The sequence below is a fragment of the Triturus cristatus genome, chromosome 10, assembly GCF_964204655.1.
Source record: "Triturus cristatus chromosome 10, aTriCri1.1, whole genome shotgun sequence".
Classification (NCBI taxonomy): domain Eukaryota; kingdom Metazoa; phylum Chordata; class Amphibia; order Caudata; family Salamandridae; genus Triturus; species Triturus cristatus.
Window position 1 is genome coordinate 1,139,250,935 of NC_140593.1, and position 23,159 is coordinate 1,139,274,093.

Sequence of the window (23,159 nt, forward strand, 5' to 3'; positions counted from 1 at the left end):
AGAAATACACAAAAGGGGCATTTTAATGGCCATTCGTGTAAATACACACACCGTCTAATACAGCTGACATTGCATTCTCTTGTATACAGGGTTTGAACAAAGCCGAAAACGTCCCTCCAAGTCGTAGTTTCTGTTGTTTGGGAAGCAGTAACAAGCTGTCTGTCTCCCAGACAGCATTGTGAGCACAAAGGAGAGCTGTTAGCCTTTATATCAGCCCTTTGTTTTGGGCCCAGCTGGAGGGGGGGGGGGGGGCTACCTTTTAAAAAGCGCCTCCTCGCCTGCATGTTGTTGCTTGGTGGAAAGCAGTCAACAGAGCAGGCGCTGCAGAAAGTGTCCTGGTGTCTGGGGCCCAACTTCTTAGCGGGTGGAGGGGTGGGAGTGGGGGGGGGGGGGGGGGTATTCGCCCTGTAAAAATAGTGGGTAGGCACTGTCTACCTGAGAGTACCCCAGCGTCTGCCCTGCAGTTAGCCTTCGCTCCATCCGCTCGTCACGCGCACAGCTCGGTACTGTTTATGGACTGCCCACCGGCTTCGTTACTGCTTGATGACTCTGGCTTCAGTGGTTTGTGCTGCTAGCCATGCAGTGTTTTAAAAACCAATCCAAGGCACCCGGCCAGGCTCTCATTACACATTCATCCGAAAAGACCGTGGGGTGAATGCCATCACCCCAGAGCGAGATATTTACCCGCTAACTCATAATCTGATTAAAATCGGGCACAACATTGAATTCTCCTTATCTTGCCGCCCACCCCACCTGCTGTTCCCCAGATTACTTCCTACCAGATTAAGTGGAATCTTATCAGGGGGAAACTGCTAGGGGTGTGGTAAAAAATGATCGGACATTATCTGGCCCTTTAACTTGGAATGAGGGCACGTGCTATAGAACGCCGCAGCCTGTCAGCCTGTCAGCCAATCAGGGATACACACAGGCCGCCAGGGCCACCGAGTGGGCATGGGCGGCCATTTCCGCTGAGCCTCCAGCTGCAAGGGGACCTCGGGGTTGTACGCGCTTTCATTTGTTGGCATTCGGTTAAACTAGGGTGATGCACACGGGCCCTCGGCGCATAAACAGGTCGCATTAATTGACCTCTGCAGCCTAAAGTTTCCTGTCCTGTGTTTTCACAGCTTCCGGGGCTGCCGCAAGAGGGCGACAGGTAACGACCCCTGCCTTCTCGCAGTGGGCTATGCGTGCCTGGCACTGGCATCCCCCGCACTTCATGTGGCCCACGTGGCACAGGGGCAGTGCATGCACCTTCGTTGCACCTGGCTCTCCGCGGCCCATTTCTCGGTGCGCACAGGAAGCTAAGAACCTTTGACAGTTTACAAGATTACAGCGGGCATGAATTATTGAAGCGCCCCAGTCCCTGGTTAAGTTTATAAAAAATGCACAATCTGTTTTCTCCGCAGTGAAAAGTTAAATACGGTGGGGATGGGGGAGGTGCCGGCTGTGGGGGGAAGGGGCAGGTACTCCTTCTGGGGAAGCATACGTTTTGTGGCGATGCTAATGAGCGCCGAGAGGACGCTATTTCTGGTCGAGAGACGTTATATACTGCATGCTATGTTGACGTGTAGCAGTTTGGGGGAACAAACCATGTATGGAGGGGATTTCCACATCTTGGCTTTTGGGGAGGTCTTGCCAGAGATCCCAACTTGCCTAGCTCAGGATCCAGTCACTCTTGTGACACTTCACCAATCTGGTGTGACATTATACTTGCTTAGGGGTCTCTGGGCTATTGAACCAGGGTCCCAGGAGATGAAGCGAGGCAGGCCATCTCGGTGAAAGACATTTTGTGAGGAGGGTGCCAGCCTCTTCCATATTCAGTTGCTGCCCTAAACATCTGCCATAGATGCAGCTCTTCTAGACATGCATTGGACACCTCTACATTAGGGGCATCATTGCAATGGAAGAAGAGTCTTATGAGAGCCAGGGGCACAGTCAGTTTTAGGGGAAGCCTTTCTATACCTCACCTAGCCTGTAGAGAACAGTAACATACCCTTACGCGGAGCCAGAGAGGCCAGCTCCTCAGAAAGAGAAGAAGGACTGAGGAAACCATGTGGTGGCCAGTACCGCAACCCTAACAGCCTGTTCTGGTGTTCCTAGAAAGCAATCGCGGTCTGCCTCAGCAGCAGGCAGGAGCTCCCTCAGCCCAAGCCTTCTGCGCTCCCCTAGTCCAGCTGAGGTCAGAAAGAGAATGCAGGTTTCTATGGAGGACCCCAGCTTCTGGAAGGCCTCATCGCAGTTCAGCATTCGACAGAGGACGGAAAAGGTCCCAACAATTAAAAGGTTTCGCCGAAGAGTTCAAACTCGTCCACTGAGATGAAATCTCAGGGCACACATGTGGAGGTGGGCATGCTGAAGTAGGCACTAGAAGGAGGGTTTTCTAATTATTGGCAACAGAGGGGCATTTAACTAGTGATCAAAGTAGATACACACACTCTGTGCACCCATCGGCCATTCTCGTGCAAAAGCAGAGAGTAGGGTCCAGCCTCGGTCTGAGGTGCCTTCGGTGGTAGGTGACACTTTTGGCCTTAGTTTTGGGACCAAATCTACTTTTGACCATCCTTAGCGCCAAGCAAGTTCAGTTTCCAATTCAGCAGCTTGGTTTAGAAACTCCGGATGCCCGCAGATGCGCACAAAGACATAGTAGGATGTTTGATGACAGCCAGAAATGCTGGAAGGCCTGAAGGGCTGGGACAGAGAGTCCCATGCTTCCAGAGCAAGGGGTCTGAAGGTATCTCTCGTGTTTCCTCTCAGGCTCGGCTCGCCCCGAGTGTGAGGACCCTGCCCAGAAGGGCTAGCGGGGCTCACAGCCTATGGTGGTCACAGGATGCAGCTGGGGAGATGGCAGTGTTTCTCCTCACTCCTGGGAACGGGCTTAAACAACTAGGAAAATACACGGGCTGATAATGAAACACCTTTCCTCATTTAGAATTTTTCATAATTTGGAGTGCATAACTTGATTGTTTCTCCGAAGTCGCAGCAAAATATAACATGTTTCAAAACCGCACCTTCAAATTGGTTCAGTATGTGAACTCAGGTGCTACTCTGTGAGCTCATCGGGCAGGAGCCACAAACGGGAGGGGCATGGAACAGACAGCCATGCAGGAGAGGCCGGTGACCGAGGGAGCGCGGAGCAAGACACCCCATGACACCTCCTGTGTGGACGAGAGGCTGGTGACTGATGGACACGGTGCACATCTACAGCTTACACCAGTTCAGGAAAGGAAGGGCCGGTGGTTGAAGGAGCCTGGAACCAACGCCTCCCAGAACCAGAGAGAACAAGATGATGGCTGTAGCGTCATAGAGGACAGCATCCTGTGGTACCCAGAGCAGAACCTGATGACTAAAGGGATGTGGGCCACATAATCCCTTGACACCCACAGAGGAGGCCCTATTGGTTAAAGGGCTATGGGGCATATGATACCTCAGCACTCACAGAGGAGACCCTATTGGTTAAAGGGCAATGGGGCACACATATCATGGGACCCAGAGATGAGAGGGTGGTGGTTAAAGAACTACAGGACATAACATCACTTGATACCCAAAGCGGAAACGCTGGTAGCCCATTAGAGCTTAGAACTCAGAGCTGAGAAGCTGTTGGTTTGAAGGGTGTGGTCACAACATGTCTTGGCACTAAAGCAGAGAGGTAGTGACTGAAGTATGATAGGAGGCAACATCCCTTTGCACTCGCAGAGGAGAACCTGCTGGTCATGGGGCACAACATTACTTGGCGCTGATAGGCTGCTGAGGTAAGGCGCAAGGCCCCCACATCCCTTGGTACCCAGAGAGGAGAGGCCGGTGGCCGAAGTTGCAAGAGGCCCACATCCTGTAGGAGCCAGAGTAGAGAAGCTGGTGGATGAAGGTGCCTGTGGCCCACATCAGCCAGAGCAGAGAAGCTGGTGGCTGAAGGTGCAAGGGGCCCACATCCCGTAGCAGCCAGAGCAGAGAAGCTGGTGGCTGAGGGTGCAAGGGCCCCACATCCTGTAGGAGCCAGAGTAGAGAAGCTGGTGGATGAAGGTGCCTGTGGCCCACATCAGCCAGAGCAGAGAAGCTTTTGGCTGAAGGTGCAAGGGGCCCACATCCCGTAGCAGCCAGAGCAGAGAAGCTGGTGGCTGAAGGTGCAAGGGGCCCACATCCCATAGCAGCCAGAGCAGAGAAGCTGAAGGTGCAAGGGGCCCACATCCTGTAGCAGCCATAGCAGAGAAGCTGGTGGCTGAAGGTACACGTGGCCCACACCCCGGAGCAGCCAGAGCAGAGGAGCTGCTGGCTTATGGCGCAAGGGCCCCACATCCCTTGGTACCCAGAGAGGAGAGGCTGGTGGCAGAAGGTGCAAGGAGCCCACATCCTGTAGGAGCCAGAGTAGAGAAGCTGGTGGATGAAGGTGCCTGTGGCCCACATCAGCCAGAGCAGAGAAGCTGGTGGCTGAAGGTGCAAGGGGCCCACATCCCGTAGCAGCCAGAGCAGAGAAGCTGGTGGCTGAAGGTGCAAAGGCACCACATCCTGTAGCAGCCAGAGCAGAGAAGCTGGTGGCTGATGGTGCCTGTGGGACACATCCTGCAGCAGCCAGAGCAGAGAAGATGGTGGCTGAACGTGCACGTGGCCCACACCCCGGAGCAGCTAGAGCAGAGGACCTACTGGCTTATGGCGCAAGGGCCCCACATCCGTTGGTACCCAGAGAGGAGAGGCTGGCGGCAGAAGGTGCAAGGGGCCCACATCCTGTAGCAGCCAGAGCAGAGAAGCTGGTGGTGTCTGTGGGCCTCTCCAGCAGCAGCCAGAGCAGAGAAGCTGGTGACTGAAGGTGCAAGGGGCCCACATCCCGTGGCAGCCAGAGAAGCTGGCGGCTGAAGGTGCAAGGGGCCCACATCAGCCAGAGCAGAGAAGCTGGTGACTGAAGGTGCAAGGGGCCCACATCCCGAAGCAGCCAAACAGAGAAGCTGGTGGCTGAAGGTGTCTGTGGGCCACATACCACAACAGCCAGAGCAGAGAAGCTGATGGCTGAAGGTGCAAGGGGCCCACATCCCGTAGCAGCCAGAGCAGAGAAGCTGGCGGCTGAAGGTGCAAGGGGCACACACCCCGCAGCAGCCAGAGCAGAGAAGCTGGTGACTGAAGGTGCAAGGGGCCCACATTAGCCAGAGCAGAGAAGCTGGCGACAGAAGGTGCAAGGGGCCACATCCCGCAGCAGCCAGAGCAGAGAAGCTGGTGGCTGAAGGTGCCTGTGGCCCACATCCCGCAGCAGCCAGAGCAGAGGAGCTGCTGGCTTATGGCGCAAGGGCCCCACATCCCTTGGTACGCAGAGAGGAGAGGCTGGCAGCAGAAGGCGCAAGGGGCCCACATCCTGTAGCAGCCAGAGTAGAGAAGCTGGTGGATGAAGGCGCCTGTGGCCCACATCCCGTAGCAGCCAGAGCACAGAAGCTGATGGTGCCTGTGGGCCACATCCAGCAACAGCCAGAGTAGAGAAGCTGGTGGCTGAAGGTGCCTGTGGCCCACATCCCGCAGCAACCAGAGCAGAGAAGCTGGTGGCTGAAGGTGCCTGTGGGCCACATCCCGCAGCAGCCAGAGCAGAGAAGCTGGTGGCTGAAGGTGCAAGGGGCCCATATCCTGTAGTAGCCAGAGCAGAGAAGCTGGCAGATGAAGGTGCAAGGGGCCCACATCAGCCAGAGCAGAGAAGCTGGTGACTGAAGGTGCAAAGGGCCCACATCCCGCAGCAGCCAGAGCAGAGAAGTTGGTGGCTGAAGGTGCCTGGGGCTCACATCCCGTAGCATCTAGAGCAGAGAAGGCGGTGGCTGAAGGTGCAAGGGTCCCACATCCCGTAGCAGCCAGAGCAGAGAAGCTGGCGGCTGAAGGTGCAAGGGGCCCACATCCCGTAGCAGCCAGAGCAGAGAAGCTGGTGGCTGATGGTGCCTGTGGGCCACATCCCGCAGCAGCCAGAATAGAGAAGCTGGTGGATGAAGGTGCCTGTGGCCCACATCCCGCAGCAGCCAGAGTATAGAAGCTGGTGGCTGAAAGTGCAAGGGGCCCACATCCCGCAGCAGCCAGTGCAGAGAAGCTGGTGGCTGATGGTGCCTGTGGGCCACATCCAGCAGCAGCCAGAGTAGAGAAGCTGGTGGCTGAAGATGCCTGTGGGCCACATCCCGCAGCAGCCAGAGCAGAGAAGCTGGTGACTGAAGGTGCAAGGGGCCCACATCTCATAGCAGCCAGAGCAGAGAAGTTGGCGGCTGAAGGTGCAAGGGGCCCACATCCCGCAGCAGCCAGTGCAGAGAAGCTGGTGGCTGAAGGTGCCTGTGGCTCACATCCCTTAGCAGCCAGAGCAGAGAAGCTGATGGCCGAAGGTGCAAGGGGCCCACATCCGTTAGCAGCCAGAGCAGAGAAGCAGGTGGCTGAAGGTGCCTGTGGCCCACATCCCTTAGCAGCCAAAGCAGAGAAGCAGGTGGCTGAAGGTGCCTGTGGCCCACATCCCGCAGCAGCCAGAGCAGAGGAGCTCCTGGCTTATGGCGCAAGGGCCCCACATCCCTTCGTACGCAGAAAGGAGAGGCTGGCAGCAGAAGGTGCAAGGGGCCCACATCCTGTAGCAGCCAGAGTAGAGAAGCTGGTGTATGAAGGCGCCTGTGGCCCACATCCCGTAGCAGCCAGAGCACAGAAGCTGATGGTGCCTGTGGGCCACATCCAGCAGAAGCCAGAGTAGAGAAGCTGGTGGCTGAAGGTGCCTGTGGGCCACATCCCGCAGCAGCCAGAGCAGAGAAGCTGGTGGCTGAAGGTGCCTGTGGGCCACATCCCGCAGCAGCCAGAGCAGAGAAGCTGGTGGCTGAAGGTGCAAGGGGCCCATATCCCGTAGTAGCCAGAGCAGAGAAGCTGGCGGATGAAGGTGCAAGGGGCCCACATCAGCCAGAGCAGAGAAGCTGGCGACTGAAGGTGCAAGGAGCCCACATCCCGCAGCAGCCAGAGCAGAGAAGCTGGTGGCTGAAGGTGCCTGGGGCTCACATCCCGTAGCATCCAGAGCAGAGAAGCTGGTGGCTGAAGGTGCAAGGGGCCCACATCCCGTAGCAGCCAGAGCAGAGAAGCTGGTGGCTGATGGTGCCTGTGGGCCACATCCCGCAGCAGCCAGAGTAGAGAAGCTGGTGGATGAAGGTGCCTGTGGCCCACATCTCGCAGCAGCCAGAGTAGAGAAGCTGGTGGCTGAAAGTGCAAGGGGCCCACATCCCGCAGCAGCCAGAGTAGAGAAGCCTGTGGCCGAAGGCGCAAGTGGCCCACATCCCGCAGCAGCCAGAGTAGAGAAGCTGGAAGCTGAAGATGCAAGGGGCCCACACTTCATAGCAGCCAGAGGAGAGAAGCTGAAGATGCAAGGGCCCACACCTCATAGCAGCCAGATTAGAGAAGCTGCTCCCTTGGCATCCATAGAGGACAGACTGGTGATGGAGCAGACATGGGGCACAAAACCGCTTTGATTTTGGAACCAGGGGCAGAACAGTGATTTTTTATTTTTAATGACCTACCTCAGCATACGTATGTTACCAGCAGTTCAGTATTGAAGTGTCCTCAGATTTCAATCCAGACATACTTTAACTCTGCTGATGCTGAAGTGGACGGCTGTCCTGGCCATCCACAGTTGAAGTAACTTGTGGCTCTCCAAGGCACTCTGCCTTTAGTAGGACTCCGCTTTGTTTTACATGGCAGAGATCAGTGATCTGCAACAGGGTCGCTTGGGTGACCCAGGGATGTCGCAATAAAGCACTGTCAACCTCATGTTCATCGGTCACACTTAGACGCGGCAATGTGGCCTTGTTTTGTCCACTTGTGGTCCAGTTGTCTTGGATTGAAAGGATGTTTTCCTTTTTATTGCCTACTTGCTTTTCTTTTGACTGTGGCAGTGGTACCCAAAGCCATCTTTTAGTTTGATGTCCTGTTATGAACAGATCCTGTGATGGGGCATTCGTGGACAGTGCGTTGGTTTTCTTTGCTATCCTTGTGGCCCTCCTTTCCTTGAATTTTAGACACTCTCCCGTGAAATATCCCTTTTACAGGTCCATTCCCCTGTTTGTTTGGTTCAATCACTCTTGGCCTGCCGAAATACACCTTTGTACTGATTCCAAGTTTTACCCTGTACTTAGGTGGAGGAGATGCACTTTCATTATCTCTTGTGTTTTTTGTTGCTGCTGCAGACATTCACTCGTGTATTTTCCATCCATGGTTCAACTATCCTTGAATGGTTGGGATGTTGCCATGTGATGTTTTTTTGGGTTACAGAAAACTGTGTATTTACTTTAATTTTGCCTTGGTGTAGTTCTGCCATCAATGGATTGTAACAAGATACCTTGGTGGCGAGGTTACACCCTGGTCTCTTTCAATTCACTTTTTATTGAAATGCAGATCTGTTCTCCTTTGTTGTCTTCTGGTCGTCTGTTGATCGTTGGTTTTAAGAGTTGGATCCGTGTATTGCGTGCTTGTGGCTGTGTTGCCTTGCTTGGCAGAGATGTTCCACTATTAGTGTCCTGTCCTTTTTTTAAATTAATTCCTCCTTGGGTCACAGTAGTCTGCCTTTTATTGCAGTCTTTTTGTTCAGTGGACTTTGAGTTGTTTTGTCTTCTGCTGATCATTTTTTGATCACGGCTGGCGGTGATGCTCTTCCGTATTTTCCTCATGTATTTCGGCCATCTTGGGTCGGGCTGGTTTACCGGTTTGTCATCCTTTTCAGACGTCCTTCTGTGATGAATCTGTACCCCTGTACTGTTGTCTCGTGATTCAGTCATTCCAAGATGGCAGCAACGTATCACTGTATTGTTCTCATGGTTAGGTTGTCATTGGGTTGCTTCTGTTTGTCCCTGTTTTGTTCTTGTATTTGTTACGTGTCTTTGGAAGCCAGTCTAATATCCACGTGTTCTCTGCATGGTTTGCTCATTAACAATTGTACTTTCAGCGTCGCTAGCCCATAATGTTAAAAGAAGATATTATTTGTGTGTTTTACTGTTTGCCTCGGTTTTTAAAACACTGTAAATAAAATGAATCTGTGATTTTGACATTTGAATAAGTTCTGAAAAAAAACCTTTTAAGTTTACAATGTTGCATATGTTATTCCATTTTATTTTACGTGTGTGTGTTGCTAACGTAGGGGCTTGGAGGCTCCTTTTCGAAGCGCTGACACTTTACAGGAGTATCCGATCCACCGACAGATTGAATAAAACACATAGGCCCTCATATCAAGTGGCATGCAAACTTCCCTGTTATTCTAGCCCAAATTTACCATTGTTGTGGCCATGGTAATTTCAGAGGCGGGCACACTGGTATTAATGGACCACTCGTAATGTAGGCTCTAGTGCTTGACGTATAGTGCCCCTGACATTCAACCTGGTTTTCTTACTCCAGTATATTTTCCCAATAAACACCTAACAGTGCATAGTTTGGAATGTAACTACCTAATGCCTCTATAGGGGTCATCACCCATACAGCCCTAGGTTCTAGACCATTAACCCACAGGTTTGTGTTCTGAGGTAATATGTAACAAGAGTGGTGTGCTGCTGCATGAGCAAATAGGTTGTAGGTAATCCTTTTTAAAGAAACATGTGATTTGTGTATGGTTCTAGGACACCCTGCCCAGGACTCGGGACTATTGGCTGAGATTCTGAGATGTCTACTCCGGGTACCACCCATTTAGCCCAAGTGCTGGCCATATACTATCCGTTCAAGTGTGTAATGGATAGCGCCATTCTCTGCCCAATTTAGTGGTCTTTTTGTGGAATCCTAAATATATGGGGTTTTTAGCTGGGACCATTTTGAGTCATTTCAATTTAGACTCAAACCTCATCAGTAATGAATTCAATTGAAAGGAATGCCGTTATTTCAGCCGGCACAATAGGAGACAGACCTCTGAAAATGCACAACAAAAACACCACCAGAATTCATGAAGATGGGATTCCAGCATCATGGAAGGATTCCAGGTTACATCAGAGGTGTACAGTTGTTATGAATGGTTTCTGGAAGCTGGACCACGACCCCCTTGCATACTGTAGATACACTCTCTTAGGTCTTTTAACTTGTCCCAACTCACCAGGAAGGCACCCACACTTCCCGTTCACTAAAAGTGACTTTTGACAATAAGTCAGTACTATACAAAACAAATAAGTAAGCATAATATGTGTGCCATCACGTGTGCACTCTCTTGGATGGCTGCTCTACCGACCCCTCGCCTGAAACAAAGCTCAGTCCAGTCCTGAGACCTGCATCTTTACTTGTGAGCACCAGGTAGGTTCATAGCATCCACAAGAGCTTAGAGGAGCTGCTTAGCAGAGTTCTGCAAAGCACTGCTTAATTTGAGCTAGTGGTTTCCGGCACCAGCACTTTATTCTCACACTGGCTCTAATGACAGTCTACCACATGGTGGCGCTGTCCATCAAAGTTTGAGATAAGTAGACAGGGTATAATAATTCAAAATGCGTTAAAAATGGATATTATCTGCCACCAATGCCATTCTTCCAGCTTTTGGTGACCCGTAGTAGTCAGAACTGTCACACTTGACAAGTGTGAAGTGAACCGGTTATTAGTAATGTTGGTACTGTCATTGGCAGCACTGGCAGGGACAATGGCTGGTGCAAGCTGCAGGGGCCTCTCGAGAAGGGCCCTGGCACCTTTTACAAATTAAGCACTACTGCCAAGGGGCCATATAGATTTAATCTAGCCACGCAGCTGTCAAGGTGCCATGATGTAATCTGACAAGTTAGCTGGTCTCTGAGCTAGATAGGGTGGGAGGGGTTCCTGTCTCATGTTTGTCAACTTTAGCTGGCCTTTAGCCACATATCAGCCAGGGGTCACTATCTCCTATTTGCCACCTGCAGCTGGGATCTAGCCACAGAGCTGCCAAAGAGCCCCGGTCCTATGTTTGCCAGTTTCAGCTGGGAGCTAGCCACATGGCTAACAAGGAAATCCCTATCTCATGTGTATCACCTTCCGATGGGAGCTAGCCACACTGCTACCAAGGACCCCCCATACGTTTTGTGACATTTTCAGCTAGTCTTGGCTTTCTAGCCACCAGCACGTTTACAACTAGGGCCCTGTAAGCTCTGACATGTTTACAAAAGGCACTAAAAGCATTGTGCATGAGATTAGCGCCTGGATACCCTCACGGGTGGCAAGTAGCGCTCTACAGATCTACTGATTGATTGATAGACTGAAGTACCGCAACAGGCACAAACACACAGTTCCAGGGGCAACAGAACATTGCCTGCTGAGTAGATACTTTACTCCCCTTTGGGTGATTGAAATCTATTGGTGCTCTCACTGGCAGAGGGGGAGATCTCAGGATTGGCTCCATGCCAGTCATCTGAGAGATCCTGCCCCTCTGCCATGACTTCCTTTGCCCTATCACGAATAATTCTGCCTAGACTGCTGTGACACCCCCTCCTTTCGCTATCTTGAGAAAACTTGTTGGGCTTAGTAGGAATTCGATGAGTGCACCCTCAACTGCATGTCGAACACCCCTCATCCCGCCTCCTTCAATACCCGTCATTTCCCATTCTTTCTGGTCCAGCCTCGAGAGGCTTGAACTCTTTGCAAGAAAGGAGCAAGTGATGTGAGTTCTATGCTACCCTAGACTTCTGGAGTGATGAGAGTTCTATGCTACCCTAGACTTCTGGAGTGATGAGAGTTCTATGCTACCCTAGACTTCTGAAGTGATGAGAGTTCTAGGCTACCCTAGACTTCTGGAGTGATGAGAGTTCTATGCTACCCTAGACTTCTGGAGTGATGTGAGTTCTAGGGTACCCTAGACTTTTGAAGTGATGTGAGTTCTAGGGTACCCTAGACTTCTGAAGTGATGTGAGTTCCATGCTACCCTAGACTTCTGGAGTGATGTGAGTTCTAGGGTACCCTAGACTTCTGAAGTGATGTGAGTTCTATGCTACCCTAGACTTCTGGAGTGATGTGAGTTCTATGCTACCCTAGACTTCTGGAGTGATGTGAGTTCTAGGCTACGCAGACTTTTGAAGGGATGTGAGATCTAGGCTACCCTAGATGTCTGAAGTGATGTGAGTTCTAGGCTACCCTAGACTTTTTAAGTGATGTGAGTTCTAGGCTACCCTAGACGTCTGTAGTGATGTGAGTTCTAGGCTACCCTAGACTTTTGTGCTTTAGGCTGAGAGATTCCTTGAAGCACAAATGTGATCGATCAATGGGTTCGTGTGCAAGTGAGCTGCAGAGGCCTGGCACTCAGACAGGGAGAACTATACATTTTACCTAAATATCCCACAATCTCCAACTGTCTGCTGAGCATCAATGGACGGGAAAATCATCTCTGCCCTCCTCCACCATTTCATCCTTCTCCTGAACCTTCAGCCCTGTGGGTATCCCATCCCTATACGCCTTGCTGGACGCCATGTGGGAGGTGTGGAATATACAAATGGATTCATCGCAACTTCATTGTTGGGTGCATTTGAGAATCCATGAGGTAGGGTTTGATGGGGACCTTCTGGGCTTCATGGACAACTGCCGGACAGAAGCCAAACTGGAATGGCAAACCTGCCACATTTCCATGGAGTTTCATTAAGCAGGGACTCCATGATATGCAACTAGAGGGGGTGGAACAAGCAGACACAGTCATCCTGTGGGCTACACAACCAAACTGAACCGGAAGAGCTGAGCAAAGAGCTGAGCATGCCACGGATGGTGTGTGTAGAGTTCAGGATATATGTGGGAAGCAGTAGAGATATGCGGGGTAGCAAAGGCACCGGGGATTGATTCTTCCGAGCAAACATTATGCAGGACTCTTGGAAACCTTTTACGGTAGGGGTGGAACAACACAGATTCCCATGGGAGGACCATAAATGCACACTAGGAAAGATTTGTGGTGAGCAGCAACATGACACTTGATGGTAAGTGGGGCAAGTTATCAAGGTACCCACAAGGCACCTACTGCATAATTCATAGTCCATAAACCCCAACAGAGGTCTCCATATACCATCTTGAGCTTTAAACCAGTGTTATGCATAAACAAAAACACACTGAAGCCCTCAACACAAAGCAGTGTGTGCAGACTCCAAGTACCACATTCCGTTACCAAAATAAATATTGCACCAAGTAACCTATACGTTCATTCAAATACTGTAAAGATCCCCCTCAAAAAGTCTTCACCCTACAACAACTGAGCAACCTGTACTCATGAGCGAGGGGACCGTAAAACAGGCCATCACCAAACAGTGCGCAACCTACACCCCAACTGAAACACAACCCTCCTTACAGCATTGAACCCCTTGCACATGCGCTAGCGCCCGGCATGAACCCTCACCACTGGTTGTGTTTTGTTTAATTGTTTTGTTTCATTAACTGTGTCATGTTGACTGGCATGCTTCTGTTAACATGATTCCGCCTTCCTCCCCTTTACCGCTCCTGCATCCATTTCGTCTGAATGTCTCTATTTCTGATCCCATTTAGTCCCCACCCCTTTTCCTTGCACCCCGTTTTCTGTTAATTTGTCCCTACCCACCACAAGTTTTTTTTCCCCTCTCATAGTGCGGCCGAAACGCTGAGAACTTCGACAAGTTTTTCACCCGCCATCCACCCGTCCTCACTCCACCTGACCAGGAAGTCATCTGCAACATTGACCAATCAGAATTTGATGGATTTTCCTTTGTTAACTCTGAGTATTACCCAGTGGAAGTCGGAAGCTAGGATGGGGCGCCGGAGCGCTCTCGTTCTGCCGTCTGCCAGGCGCAGCCAACATAGGCGCCCAGCTCCATGGGCGGGGCAGTGATTGTGGGCCGCGTTCAAAAAATAAATAATATTTATGTATTTTTTTTTTTAATGGGATGAGTGACCATGTTTCAAAGCCATGTATTTCTGAAACGGCTCAGGGAAGAGGCCTCCTCTTTTGGCAGCAATAGCACCTGAAAGCCAACCATCCAATGAGCGCCCGTCACACGGTCAGTGTTCACTATCGCAAAAAAAAAACTTGAATGAAGGGGTCTGGGTTCCTTCAGCTTTCTTTCATGGGATGGACACTGCAGCTTTGTTGAATGGCCCCCATGCAGGATATTGTGTGCCTCATGGCCATGTTTGGGCTTTTTTGGAAAACTTAAAGGAGCTATCTATAGCCAGCAATAACCAAAATTGCCTATGGAGGTGTCAGGCACTCGTTTAGTCCTCAAATTTGCTTGATAGTGTTTAACACCCAATAAACAAAGCACTTACAAAAAATGCAAACCAGCCCATAGAACAAAAACAGCTGCCGTCATCAGCAAATTGTACGTACACCCGGTTAGTCTTTTCAAGATTGATAGCATTCTTCCAGAGCACCGTACACTGTCCCTGTGACCAAATTAAGCCTTTTTGGACCCTTTCTAATCCTCTGCACTTCGGCACTTAAATCAGCTGTAGAGGAGGCTTTTTCGACAACCCCTGTAATGGAGGCCTGTATCAAATTTCTGTTGCCCGTCAGGCGAATTTTGATGCTCTGCCCTTGCATCATTCCAATGATAGTCAGGAAAAGGATGCTTTTTTACCATTAAACTATTGCATCTGGATCCTTCAGTTCCAGAGAGAACCTGTTGTGTTCAACTCAGCATTTTAAGTCATACCAAGTGTTGAGTCCATCCCGCTGTGGTATCCCTTAACCGCGAGCCGCCCTGGTGGTTTTCTGCTGGGACAATCTGTTGCGTGGCTTAGGTTCTCAGTCCAGTAGCAGCTGAAGGCTTGCACTCTTGCTGTGGTTGTATGCAAGAATACTGAGGTAAAAAAAAATCCATTTCATTAAATGAAGTTAATGTGGAGTCAAGGATAGTAAATCCATACTTACCTTGATGATATAGCCTTAGCAGATATTCAATAGCACGTATTCTTGAAAGTCAGCCTTAGAAACCTGATATTGTGGTAGGACACCCGCTGATAGCTGAAGTCCATGCAACTTAAAGGACGATCCAGGCGTGCCTGAAAGCACTACTCTGCCACCAATCACAAATGCTTCTCCCACGCCTCCACGGTGTTTACCGCGGAAAGCCTCTCACTCTTGGAAATGGCCACTGGCTTTGGGAGAGCTGAAGGCCATTGTGGTGTAAGGGATGGCAGAGGGGTTTCAAGGAGTAAAGGTAATGCCAAAATACACCTGCCCTTGGGTGCCACAGATGCCCATGTTTATCCCAGGTGTATGTAGTCTGGAGAGTTCAATACATCGGTAATCAAGGTTAAAGACCTTCGGGCAAGTGTATATGTGTGTGTGGGTATTACCGTGCAAACCTAGCAATAGATTATCCGAGTTCTGTACAGAAGTAGGGGGAAGAGGGACTTGGGCATAAGGCTGTAATGTGGAGAGGGGAACCGTTGTACTATTGATGGGCATCAGGATGGGCAGTTCTAGGGGTGCAGCGTCTATTTGTTGGTAAGTGTCTACATTGGCGTTTCCCCAGTGGTTTAATAGTTGGGGGTTCAAGTCTTCCAGAATAGTTTTCACTACATAAATTGACTCATTCTTTGAGAGGAAAAGCTTTCTTTTAATCTTTAGTCTGTCTCTTTAGTTGGAAATCTGTCATCTGCTCATGTACATAAGACGTCGTATATATTCCAAGTCACAAGGGCCACAAAGTGTGATGTGCTTCGCAAATCTAGACCAGTGCCTCTTGCTGGTCTGTCAAATCCTGGTAATTTCTCTGAAGTAGTTGAATATAATTCGGGAAAATCTGGGTTGCCTCTCTTTCAACCGCATACTGGAAGGATATATTGCCACAGCTCTTAAATCAGCGGCCGCCAGGGAAAATAGTAGAGCCACTCTGTCCTACAAACATGGTTATGACGCCATAGAGTTGAACAGTAAAGTTACTACATCTGTTTGATGTGCCAGTGATCCCAGTAGTAATGTCAGAGACAACTATTTTAACATCTTAGGCCCTGATTATGAGTTTGGAATGAAATTATGATAAATAAACAGAGGTAACCACAGGGATCGGGATTCTGGGTCAATCCCAGCAAAATTGCGGGAAAAATTAGATGCTTGCATAGACAACTGAGATAAAAACTGTTTCTGTATGCACTTCCCCGTTTTAGACACACATTCAGAATAGTTCAAATTCAGCACATTTGGTAAATACCTCACCCCGGGGTAAATGTATTTACAAAGTTCCGTAATACCTCACCCTTTATCGAGGCACTCGTAATGAATGCTTGGTGTGCAGCCACACTAGAGCTCACACTACCCCATTGCTGCTTGAGGCCTGACCTGCCAATGAATGGTTCAGAAGTATACTTGGAAATGAAATTTGACCCCGCCCTGGGGACAACTATCATATCCTTGAACATGGTCATGTTGAAACAACACGATGTAAAACTAAGGTCTTGCTCTGGAGACAACCGTCATACCTGTGATCATGATTATGTTGCAACGACAAAGTCTTACTCAGAAGATCACTGTAGTCTGATAAACCTTTTTAGTGTTTGGTCTAATAATGACAAAGTTTCAAAAGTTTAGCATGCTGCATTTGCATGCGTACAAAAGCCAACATATTGGCTTCTCGTGAGATGAATAGCATAGTCTGTGCCCAGCACCAGACAAGAGTCTTCCTTTAGGGTAGTGAATTGAACTTTTGGAGAGTCATCTTCAATCCTTCTAGAAGCATAGTTCTATAGGTAACTAAGCCTAACCAGCAGCTGCTATCCAGTACTCACCACCCACAGCCAACAAGAGCACATGACCCGAGAGTCCTCAAGATACACACTCAGTAATCCCCGCTAGGGCCTGGACTTTCCGGTGTGCACTGCCAGAAGGAGGAAGTCTTGCACAGGTAACCGCTCTGAGAGGCTTTGGCTGTCCCGTTACTGAGATTCTTTTATCCATCTTTTCTTTTCTTTTTTTTCTCCTTTTTTGAAAATGCCAAAATGATGAATTTGTTTGTTACATAACAGTATGCTTCGAAAATATGTGTCAAATGTTTTATATCCCCTTATAACTTGTCTTAGACGAACAGCAAAGTTTAAAAAAGGTAGATTTAAGAGTTTAATCCTGATTTTAAAAAAATGGAAAAAGAAACAAACTCATCCACCAATCTCTGTCTTGCACACATTCTCCAACACCGTCGTTCTGTTGGGGGCGTCAGTTATTTGGTTAAAAACTTAAAATGGGGTACTAGATGCTGGCCCTCATATTGACGATGTTTGTGATTAACATTTTTTTCTTCAATGCTGTTCTGAAATTCTCAGTGTTATAATTGTATCTTTATTATATTATTTTGCTGACTAGTTGTGACGTGCCAAGGTTTATTTTCTTTTCCAGTACCACTGTACAATAAAACCCAAGATAGAATATTTTAAGAAAAGCTGGCTTTTATTTCAAAGTTGTTGGATTCCTATTCCTGGTTTAGAGATGCTGACACCGGAATGTTAGTAGAATGGGGAGGGAGAGGGGCGTATCTCTCAAGGGAGGACAAACAGGCCCTTTAACTGGGCCACTGGTCTATGGCTGCACCTAGTATGTGAAGATGAAATGGGATACTTTTCGTTTGATCCAGTTGAAGCTTCTTGGATATAATAGTTCAATAGCTTCTGGAAATTTGTACAGTTCAAAACATATATTATTAGTCATTTTATCGCGGTTGTCAGATTTATTTGAACTTTTTGTGCATGTTTTCAAGATAATATAGAATTTTATTCACAATCCTGCATCTGTTCTAAAACAATTCTGCATATTTTTACAAAGAATTCTACAGTTTATTCTTGGAAGCTCACCCTACCGTAAAACATTTGTGTATAGGTCTAAAAAAGGTACCCACATTTTAGTAAGAGCTGCACATTTTTTAAAATAATCCTGCACATCTTTTAAAAATGTGAAATTTAAAGCATTTGCCTGGATAGTTCTACATAATTCCCACAAAAATTATAATTAAGTGCATATCACTCGCGGTGGATCTCCATTGTGGTTCATACCATTCTGTTCTTTCTAGTGTGGAAGTTATAAACAAACACATGAGAGGTTAAATCTGTGCAGTGAAATGCTTCTTGTGAGTAGGGGCCTAAGAGAGACAGTAAACAGGGATTGTGATTTCTCCAGATTGTTAGATTGTACTGTAGTAATGTCATAATATGAAACTTTAAATTTGCTCTGCAGTAGTAAATATCCTAATGTAATTTTAATAGTATATCTGAGCCAAATAACATGGTTATTGGGCAATTTTTTATTTTCCGAGTAATAGGGAGGTTGGTGTGTGTGTGTGTGTTAATGTGTGTATGTGTGTTAGGGTCAAGTTAAGGTTGATGGAGTGTCCATACTGGAGGTATAACAGAAAACGTATACACATGGCAAAAATGGAGCAGGTAAGGTCCTGTCTCAACTGTTAACTTCTGCTCTACTGTAATGTATGAAAGGTTGAAACTAGAATGGTTTTTTGAATGAGTGTGTATGATTGTGGCACTAGGTAGCTTGAGTGAGACAGAATTTCATTTGTAATTGTGCAATTTTTCTTTATGTTTAAACATCTGACATTGAGGAGATGTTTCGTAGGATTGTTATCATGGTTGTCCTGTGTTATTACACTTTACATTTCATTGTCTGATAGTGCATAGGATAAAGCAAGATTGTATTAATCGCTTTGACATTTTTTTGTCAAGTGATGTTGCATTCCATCCTTAAGTAATCATAATTGATTTAATTAGTGATATTGGCGATATGTATCGTATTATGAATTAAGTTTATCATTGTTAAAAGTGTATGGAAATATTGAAGTTAAGGTAGAATACTAACTGCTTAACTTGCCGTATTTTTTATTTTTGTGTTGACACCCCATCATTGGTACTTCTCCATTAATTATTCGTTTTTTATTTCTTTACAACTGTTTTAATTGTGAAGAGTTATATGGAGTAATAGAGTTGTTAATGTAACATTTTGGTGTCATGGAAAAATAATTTCTAACTTTAAATTATTTTTGAATAATTTTATTGTTCACTAATATGGTATTGAAGTCATTTGTGTTTATTTTAAACAGGGTTTTTTCAATTATGTTTTTGGGATAGTTAGATTTGTCTGTAATTTGACTTTCATGACGTTCGCAAAAACGTTTACTCTGTCTGTGAAATTCTCCAGGAGGTTAAATTAAATTCTGCAGAATACACAAATCTTCATTTTGCTCAGGAACTTAGTTCCTCTGCATATTTCTTTGTAAATTACTAAATATTTCTCCATAAGTAGGACGTTTACAAAAGTGGGAAATCTTGGAATTATTCCCCCCAGAGCATTAACCTTTGGTTCAAAGAGGAAGGAATATGGTAACAATTCTCTTCTAACAGTACAGGATTCCTGGCTAGTTTGAGACCTTCTTTGACAATTGTCATAGTATTTGTTGTTGGGATTCCCCAAGTTTGTAAGCCAAGTCTGTGTGGTATCCTCTTGACTCTAATGGCATGCCTAGAATGTGCGGCATTAGTCAAGACTCACTGTGCCATTTTGACAGACCTGCAAGCCTTTTAGATATTGGGCCAACCACGGAACATTAAAGGTTTGACTATATTGCCCTGTGAGATCCACGTGTCGGACAGGCAATGAAGGATCCAACAGCCTCATGCTTGACTTGATAAATCTGAATGAGGAGCAGTTTATGGATGGGCTGAACCACAATTGAGAGCTACCCCATTGTGGTTGAGAACATTCTAGATGCAATTGTCTAGAATGAAATACTAACCCTACCATGAAAAATTCCACATAATCTGGGTGAGCAATTTTATCTTCAAGAAAGGGACTCCTTGAAGATAACTTTGATTGGACTTTTTTTTTTTGGTTAACCAGGTTAGTTTGCTCGTTTTCTGTGTTATGAATATGGTAGGGAGGATGCAACGGCAAAAAGACTCATCTTACTGTCAGCTAAGCAGTATGTTCTAATGCCGCATGTCATATCTTCAGCCTTGCATGGCTTCTTAGCCAACTCCAAAGTAAAATCTGGGGCTTGCTTTTCTCTTATAAAATTGTTAACGTGGGCTCAAAAGCCCAGTGTGCAAAGTGCTGTTGGCCACAAAGCCACATCTGGCTAAAGGCATTCCATATGACGTGGCACCACTTGGCAGCAATACAACAAGCATAGCACAAAGGAGCGCAACCCTTTCTTCTCCCTCCTCTGTTACCCTCTGGTGGGTAATGGGATAAATGACAAGCCAACTCAAGCAGACACTTGTAATCTCCAAAACAATAATGCACCTGCACACAGTTGCCCTTTAACATTATACTGATTCATTTTTACGTTTCTTTTCATTTTTATGTGTTTAATCTATGAGAGAAATTCCGGACCAGATTACTGGGATCTGAGATCCAGCCGATATTCATCAATTGTATTTGGTTGATGTGTTTGTACACACAAATGCCGATCAACAGATCAAGGGAAATCAGCAGGAGACTTAGGAATGGCCCTTAAGAAATTGACACAGAGGCACCATAAAAGTGAGGATAGACCTTCATAGGGTTGCGAACTAAAATGCTCCCTATTGGGTCCCGGGCTCACTGTGCCACTGGATTCAAACTAGCCTGGCTGATGAGGGGTGATGCCCCGAAACCTGTCCCAGTATGCTCCTTTCCGGTCCAGGGAGGACCTGGCTTGGCAGTTCGGGCTGGACTGTTCCCATGATGAACAGGGTCAAGACTGATTTTCATATGGCTGGGTCTAAACTGGGGTGGCAAGGTGAGCAAAAAAACGATGGATTTAACACAGATCTCTTGACTGGGGGTGAATGTTTGATTTGCTCTGCATTCCTTCCATCATCTGTATGTCTTTTGCTTTTTCACTCTGCAAGATAATAACCTACCCATCAGGGTGAGATCACCAAACGTGTCATATTGTCTACCGGAGAGTCACCATTTGCATTTTCACTTCCTACATCTCTGATAACACCGGTTCTACAAAATAAACATCCTGTCCTCCAGGTGATGTTGGGTGTGGCCAGAACTGGAACGGTTGGAGTGTTCTTCTAGTGCTGTTTGAAGCTCCATTTGATGTTACATAGGTGGATTTACAAGTGAATTTCAGTGGAGCATAAATAATCTGGGTAATTCACGCAAGTTGGCTTTACGGAATGACGCCAGTGTGAAATTGTGCACAATGTTTTGCTGCAGGGGACTACTTCTAGCAGAGAATGTCATGCGGGGATATGTTTAAGTAAAAAATGTGTCACAAAAGACAAATTCTCCTCTTTGCTGTGTACGAGGTATGCCCTTGCATTCAATTTTGATTCACGATACCCCAGAGTGTACATCTCATAGTTTAGGCTTACTTTTGAATGCATCTTCCTGGTATTTCATGTAATTTTAAACATAAATTACACAATGTCACACTGCTAATGACGTTAGTGACACTAGTGCAACAACAGAAGAAATCCCAGCGATATCCTTCCACACCACTTGATATAGTGTAGCTTTGCCTCACAAGCAGAGAACCTCTGTAAATGTACCCTCACGTCAGGAGAATGGTTCTGCGAATTGAGGTGTTCTATGTTTCCGCATGAGTTTTATCCCGGGTCCTAAACATGTCCTGACAAGAAGTTTGCAAGCCGGACCACCATGAGGCCATTGGAACAGAACTACCTTAAGACCATTCGACAAATTGAAAATCATGAGGAGGTGAGTGATATCATTTTGTGTAGCACAAAGGTTGACATTGAACACTTAAGAAACTCTGAGGATGGAGAAATTGAACAGTATCACACATCAGGCAGTTCTAGGTCATCAAAGGGCAAGGTGATATGAGTGAACAATATTGTTATAGTATATTTCAACGGTCAAAGCAGAAAAAAGGAGACTAGGCTGGCGCCGAAGATTTATGTTAACTGTAGGGGTTAAAGTTAGCTGTTTGCCATCTAAGAGATTGTGATGAGGCAGCGATGAACATAGCAATCATTTTGTACACTTCAAGGGTCATTACCGAACAACAGGGGGATCACAAAGAGATGGGGAATCAACAATATTGTTGTTATTGTGCTGTTGAAGGATCAGCCTGGAACAATCATAAGAAACGTGTTGTATTGGAGCAGAAAGCGGAGACAGAAGCAAAAGGTGGAAGGGTTTGCATACCATGTCCATCTTGTCAGAATTAGAGTTTTCACAGTTAAAAAAGACAAGTCTTCCTCTGCCTTTTACACAGCATAGCATAGTCCAGACATCATTGGCCCAGGAGCTGACGACGATCTGATGCCTCGATCAGTGTTTGTGGCCAGATAACAATACTCAGGTTGGGAATGCTTAGGGATGTTGGGGGTCAGATCTTCTTCAAGCAGTGCACCCTGAAAAACCCATACAAAATGAGTGGAACTTAGTAAAATACTAAACATACCATAGGCAAAATCAGAGGTGGATTTGTCATTTATCCCATTGGACGTTTTCCCAAGAGGCTGGAGAATTTGGAGGACGCTTCTTTGGTCACTTTCACTATCTCCATCTCTTGGAAGTTAATCACAGCAGGCACCGAGAGCGCTTCAGAAGAGAGAGAGACCACAGAGAGCAAAAGAGAGAGAATGGATGGATGGGAAGAGAGATCCAGAGAGAGGGGAGGAATAGAGCGAGGCTGCTTAGAACATTTTTTCCATGGCTGCTTTTCAGTCCCAATTCCACCCTGGCAAGGATTCCTGGTTTTAAGAAGTTGCCTTAAACCTGTCTAGCCTGGGAGCTGGATCTCGAAGGCTCTCAACCTCCAAACAATTTAACCCGGTCCTGAGCCTAGTAACTTGTGCGACTCCAACAAAAATACAAAGCACAATCTTTATATCTAAAGCTCACTGGCAGATCACTACCAGTGGACTTGAACCTGCTCCCAAAGGACACCAAACCTACTCCGGGCCTGATTCAGAGTTTGGCGGACATGTTTCTCCATCACACCTTCGACAGATATCCTATCTGCTTATTTACAAATATATCCTACTTCACTTGTAATAAGGCGAGTTGGTTATCCGTCATGTATGTTACGGAGTAATTAAATAATAAATTGATACTTGTATAGCGCACTACTCACCCGCAAGGGTCTCAAGGCGCTTGTACGAATACCGCTGTGGAACCCATCCTGGCTTTCCCTGTGAGGCGTCCACTCCTGGGCACCCCCAAGGTGGAGGCCAGGCATCCTTAGCGTTGTGGGGGCCGTTGTGGAGATTAAGCAAGCTATTGCCCAGAGTTGCAGAGTGGGACTCCATGATTGGAATAGGCACCGAGGCGAGAATGATCAGGTCCGTGGAAT

At 47.4% G+C, this 23,159-nt stretch overlaps 1 protein-coding gene across 2 annotated transcripts in view; it reads left to right on the plus strand.

Annotated features, from left to right (window-relative positions):
* Nucleotides 1–23,159, plus strand: part of PRKCB (protein kinase C beta) — a 1,047,370-nt gene that overhangs the window by 850,121 nt on the left and 174,090 nt on the right. The window contains exon 17 of one of the 2 annotated variants that reach the window (XM_085629464.1): nucleotides 13,492–17,279. The exons of the other annotated variant lie outside the window; for it this stretch is intronic. Within the exon in view, the coding sequence (XP_085485590.1) occupies nucleotides 13,492–13,650 (159 nt within the window). The 3' untranslated portion in view covers nucleotides 13,651–17,279. Of the gene's footprint in view, nucleotides 1–13,491; nucleotides 17,280–23,159 lie in introns of those variants that run through there. 2 annotated transcript variants of the gene reach the window in all.